At 36.2% G+C, this 6,000-nt stretch overlaps 1 protein-coding gene across 2 annotated transcripts in view; it reads right to left on the bottom strand.

Annotated features, from left to right (window-relative positions):
• Positions 1 to 1,324: 1,324 nt before the first annotated feature.
• Positions 1,325 to 6,000, bottom strand: part of PPA2 (inorganic pyrophosphatase 2) — a 37,673-nt gene continuing 32,997 nt past the window's right edge. The window contains exons 10-12 of one of the 2 annotated variants that reach the window (XM_056566159.1): positions 4,350 to 4,419; positions 2,138 to 2,177; positions 1,325 to 1,491 (exon numbers count right to left, since the gene is read on the bottom strand). In XM_056566159.1, coding sequence (XP_056422134.1) covers positions 1,463 to 1,491; positions 2,138 to 2,177; positions 4,350 to 4,419 — 139 coding nt within the window. In that variant the 3' untranslated portion in view covers positions 1,325 to 1,462. Of the gene's footprint in view, positions 2,178 to 4,349; positions 4,420 to 6,000 lie in introns of both variants that reach the window. The other variant, XM_056566154.1, reaches the window with a different exon arrangement.

Below are 6,000 nucleotides of genomic sequence, written 5' to 3'. Positions count from 1 at the left end.
TGAATGTTTCCCTGCCTCGTGCCCTGCAATCTATACTTACTCTTTTCCATTTCAATTGGTCACTGGAGCCAAGGTGTCAGTTGACAACATCATATTCATATGTGGTCTAAAGGTTTCTATACCTGTTTGGTCACTGCATTATATATATATATATATATATATATATATATATATATATATATATATATATATATATATATATATATATATATATATATATATATATATATATATATATATATATCTCAATGGGGGAGATTTGTGGGGGATAAAAAGACAACAAAGAACTGAAATAGAGTCACCTAAACAATAAGAATAGAAATGAAACAGAACAAATAGGGTAAGTCCCAAACGGAAAAACACAGACCACCGGAGTACCCCTTTAAGGACCACAGGTTTTTCCACTTTCATTTCTTCCTCATCAACTTCTAAAAATCATAACTCTTAAATTTTGCACCTACAGACTCATATGAGGGCTTATTTTTTGCGCTACCAATTGTGTTTTGTAATGACCTCAATCATTTCACCACAAAATTTACGGCGAACTCAGAAATAAAAATATTTGTGGGAAAAAATTTGAAAAAAAAAAAAAAAGCTATTTTGTACCCAGTGCACTTTTCTGTAAAAAAGACACCATATCTTTATTCTGTGGGTCCATACGGTTACAATGATACCCAATTTATACAGGTTTTCTTTATTATATTATTATAACTACATACACCTAATTAGTATGTTTAAAATTGAATTGTCCTCTTCTGACCCCTATAACTTATTTAAATTTCCATCTATGGAGTGGTATTAAGACTAATTTTTAAAAATTTAAAAATCTGACAGTTTAATCGGTACCACAATTGTTTTGATCGGATTTTTTGTTCTGGTATGTAGACCACCACCAGTGATTTTCCTACTGCCAACACCTTGCCCCAGGTGAGTTTAAAGGAGCATCACATGCTTGAAACAATCTTATTTTTCCAAAAATTTGGAAAGGGTGCCAATAATGTTGTCCGTGCCATTTTTGGAGTTTGGTGTAACATTATGTCCAATTTCCTTTTTATTCGGTTTAGTTCCAATACACACAAAGGGAATAAACATGTGTATAGCAAAACATGTGTTACTGCAATCCTTTTCTGTAATACTTTATTTTCTAGAAAAATTTCAGAGGTGCCAACATTTACGGCCATTACTGTATAACAAAAAAAGGAGATTATATTTATATATATATATATATATATATATATATATATATATATATATATATATATATATATATATATATATATAGTATAGGATTGGTAAGGAGATTAAAAAAAGACAAACAACTAGAGAACTTTAACAGAAGAAAATGTGTTTATTTACACAGTTATCAGAAGCCATGATGTAATAAAATAATATATACACACACACACACCCAAGATACATTGTCTAAATTTCTTAATGTGCTCAAGCATAGCTAGGAACTGGATCACTTTTTTATGAAATGCCATATATCAACTGCAAAAGAAAAAGTCCCAGATTACTAAGACAGTCAACAATTACAATTCAGCATTTGGAAAGAACATTGAATGAAGCAGTCTAAAGATGATGCCAGGTAATACCTGGAGCTGCAGAAGTTGGTGGGCATATGCATGAACTCACATGCTCCAAACCGTATTAGGCATTAAAAGTTTGTCTGTGGAATCAACATATTTCTACTAGACTACAATAACTTACAGAGAAACCAACAGTGTGAAGTTATGGCCACCTGTTATTCTAACTACTACAATAATCATTGCAGCTGCCATAACAATTCTCAAGAGCAATCTTACTTCAATGGAGATAGGAAGGCCAAACCCTAATGTTGCATTACTAAGGGAATCTAATAATATTTCCCTCTCTTTTTCCCATGAACACACTGCAAGTATTCAAGCCACAAAACATTTAAGCCACCATGTGTGTCACTATTCAGGCCATGTAAGATGTAGATATTGTTGTATTTGGTGGCAATTTTATTTCAAACACTAACTGGTCTTTGTAATATGTTCTTCTAGCAAGTCACTAACAGGTACAAAGGGATTACCCTTGAAAATGGACCTCTATGCTTACTAATAAAGAAATAAAACCCTATGTCCAGAAATGTAAAAACAATATCCATACTGACCTTCAGGGGGCACAGGACTTGATTCCCCTGGCAATAGTGCCTGCAAGAAGAAAAAAAAAACGTGTTTTTCCATTGTGGTTTGTAAATTTCAAGGGGTATTGCCTTAAAGGACAACTGTAGTGGTCAAAAATCCCTGCCCAAATGTTCCCCAAACAAAAGTTCTATTTACCTATATGCAGCCATTTCTGAGATATTAGAGTTGCCAGCATAGCCCAGTAGTCCTGCGTCCGTCCCCTATTCATTACATTGCAGCCGCCATCTTGGGGACGGAGATCTCTTCCTCCCAGCAGTGTTTGTGCTCCCCCTAGCCTCCGTTGGGTCCTCCCTGCTTATGCATATGCATGAGCGGGTGCTTTCTGAGGCAGCCATAGGCTCAGCCTCAGAAACGCCCCTATCTAAGATTCAAGCAGGGGGAAATGAGGACGTCCACAGCTCCTCCCCCCTCCCCTGCTCTGTCTACACAGGCCCTCACTTATCACGGGGAGGATTCAAGTTTTCACGGGGAAAACACAGAGCAAACCACAGAGCAGGGAGGGGGGAGGGGAGGACGTGTGTGTGTGAAGGGGACATATTACACTGCAGGGGCTGGTGGTGTATAGACTACAGGGAATAAATATCATACTGGAGATGATTCTGTGTGTGAGGGGGGGGGGGGTGCTACTGAATGACATGCTGGGAGTTGTAGTCCCTGTTATGTGTGTGTATGCCAGTGTTTCCCAACCCAGGGAATGCTGGGAGTAGTAGTTTTGCAACATCTGGAGGCACCCTGGTTGGGAAACACTGGTGTATGAACTACAACTCCCAGGAGACTACAGAGATACAATATAGGTGTTGGTGAACTACAACCCCCAGGAAACTACAGAGATACAATAGAGGTGTTGGTGAACTACAACTCCCAGGAGACTACAGAGATACAATATAGGTGTTGGTGAACTACAACTCCCAGGAGACTACTGATACAATAGAGGAGTTAGTGAACTACAACCCCCAGGAGACTACTGAGATACAATAGAGGTGTTGGTGAACTACAACTCCCAGGAGACTACAGAGATACAAGCATTTGTTGGAGGCACAAATGCAACTCCAAGCATGCACATACAGCAGAAAGCTGTCAGGGCATGCTGGGATGTGTAGTCTTGCAACAGCTGGAGGCACCTCTGCAACTCCAAGCATGCACATACAGCAGAAAGCTGTCAGGGCATGCTGGGATGTGTAGTCTTGCAACAGCTAGAGGCACCTCTGCAACTCCAAGCATGCACATACAGCAGAAAGCTGACAGGGCATGCTGTGATTTGTAGTCTTGCAACAGCTGGAGGCACCACTGGAATTCCCAGCATGCCCGAACAGCATAAAAAAATTACTGGGCATGCTTGGAGTTGTAGTTGTGAAAAAGATGGAGGGACCCCTATCAGGACAGTTTTATAGACAAACAATTATGTTTTTTTACCATTTTTTATTTCACTATCCACTTTACAGTGCCGACACTGCTGATTCTAGCTATGCAGGCTGTCTGTCTATATAGCTAGGAACTAACATGAGCACGGAGGCAGCTGCTTCATCACTGGAGAGGAGCCAGCATAGGGAGGGGCGAGATGAGCAGAAGGGGAGGGTATATGTATAGGGGAGGGAGATGTGGCCGTTACAATATAATAATTTGCTCGGGTGATAGAACAGGGGGAGGGCAGCAGCTTACAGGAAGTAAGCACAAGGCATGATGGGAGATGTAGTTTTATTTTCACTTCTCAGTAATTCATGTGCTGATAACGGGAGAACGGCTGGGCCAATTTTGACGGGGGAGACATCGTTGGAAAGGTCTTTTAAAGACCTATTAAATTAGGTAAAAAAAAGTTTTTTTGCCCAGCACTGCAGATGTCCTTTAATTGCTGAAGCGTAAAGGGACCAAAGCATGCTAGGACATACCACCTTCTGAGAAAGCAGATGGAATGTAGGAAACTCTACAAATAAAACTTTTTTCTAGACTGTTGTTGGAAATATTTAACTAGTTGGACTGCAAAATGTCTTGAGTGTGTTTAAATGTACAAGAGAGTTATTCGATAAAAGGGTCTTTCTAAACGGAATGGATTTTACACTTTTTGGCTCAATAGTTACTGATCAAGGATCAAAGTGATTCTCAAATAGTAAGAATGCTGGATATGAGAATGGTGTTATCCTTACAACAATGCAACACTACAATAATAAAATAACTACTCACAGATTGGACTATAGCAGCCGCTTCTTCTTCACTGCAGCAGAAAGGACTATCACTGATCAGAACATTTTTACTGTAGGGGAAAAATATGTATATTTCAAAATCTCATGTGTATTTTATAAGAATTGAGCTGCATAGATAAGCTGTTTTTTCATAAATAAATACAACACCTAACAATATGCTCATAGATTGATATTATAAATAATTATAATAATAATTAAATACTATTAAATACTAATACACACACACACATATTACTTCTATACACACACTTTATATTATTATTGTCCTTTTATTTATGTGGCTGCAGTGGGAAACAGATGTACATTGCTAAGGCAGTGAGTCTGCAATGATATGACAACTCTCCACTTTCTGTGTACTATAGCAGTGTCCTGTTTAGTGCACTGAGAGTGAAGACACTGCCATATAAGTGTTCATGAGAGGAGCTGGAAGGGGCTTCCTGAAATCAGTCTTAGCTGAAGAGTTTTCGGACAAAAAGCCTCTAAACAACTAAAATGATGTAAAATTGAATTAGAAATATTCCCCCCCCCCCCCCCATTAATAAAGGCCAAAAAAAAAAATTACATTATATTATAATATATTATATTATAATATATTATATTATAATATATTATAATATATTATATTATAATATATTATATTATATTATAATATATTATATAATATATAATATATAATATATTATATATATATAATATATAATAATATATTATATAATATATAATATATAATATATTATATATATATAATATATAATAATATATTATAATAATATATAATATATATAATATAATAATATACACACACACACACACACACACACACACGCAAGCAAGGAAGCGGGACAACCCGTGGTGTAGTGGGTGCCAGCAGGAGCAGACAGTCCAGGTCACAGTCTGTCACAATTAGCAAAATACAAAAAAGAGTTTCTGCAGCACTTCAGTGGTGAAAAGAGCGTGTATTTCAAGTGGGAAAGTAGACGCGAGGTCAGATAAAGGTTGTATCAGAGAGATGGGTAAATAAAATACATATTTTTTCACCACTGAAGTGCTGCAGAACCTCTTTTGTATTCTCTCTCCACACACATAATAATAATAATAATAATAATAATAATAATAATAATAATAATAATAATAATAATAATTATATATATATATATATATATATATATATATATATATATATATATATATAATAATAATAATAATAATAATAATAATAATTATTATTATTATTATTATATATATATATACACACACACACACACACACACACACATACATATACACACATACACACAAAAATACATACACATATTATATATACACAAATACACACACACACATATATACACAAATACACACACAAATATAGGGGAAGAATTATCAAAACCTGGGCAGCGGCCATAGACATCAGATTGCTTCTTTCATTTTTTAGACAGCTTTTCAAAAATGAAAGATCTGATTGGTTGCTATGGGAAACTGGTTAACTTTTCCTCTGCACAGGTTTTGATAAATCTCGCCCATAGTATATTTATGTGCGAGTGTTCTCACATGACCAGCTGCCATGCCAAACCGTACAATGACCTGAGGCTTCAAACCAGACTATCACTATGAAAGTCAAGAAAAAGGGT

Source organism: Hyla sarda, chromosome 1 (assembly GCF_029499605.1).
Source record: "Hyla sarda isolate aHylSar1 chromosome 1, aHylSar1.hap1, whole genome shotgun sequence".
Classification (NCBI taxonomy): Eukaryota; Metazoa; Chordata; class Amphibia; order Anura; family Hylidae; genus Hyla; species Hyla sarda.
The sequence above is the reverse complement of the archived record's forward strand: the minus strand, read 5'-3'. Positions and strand labels throughout refer to the sequence as shown.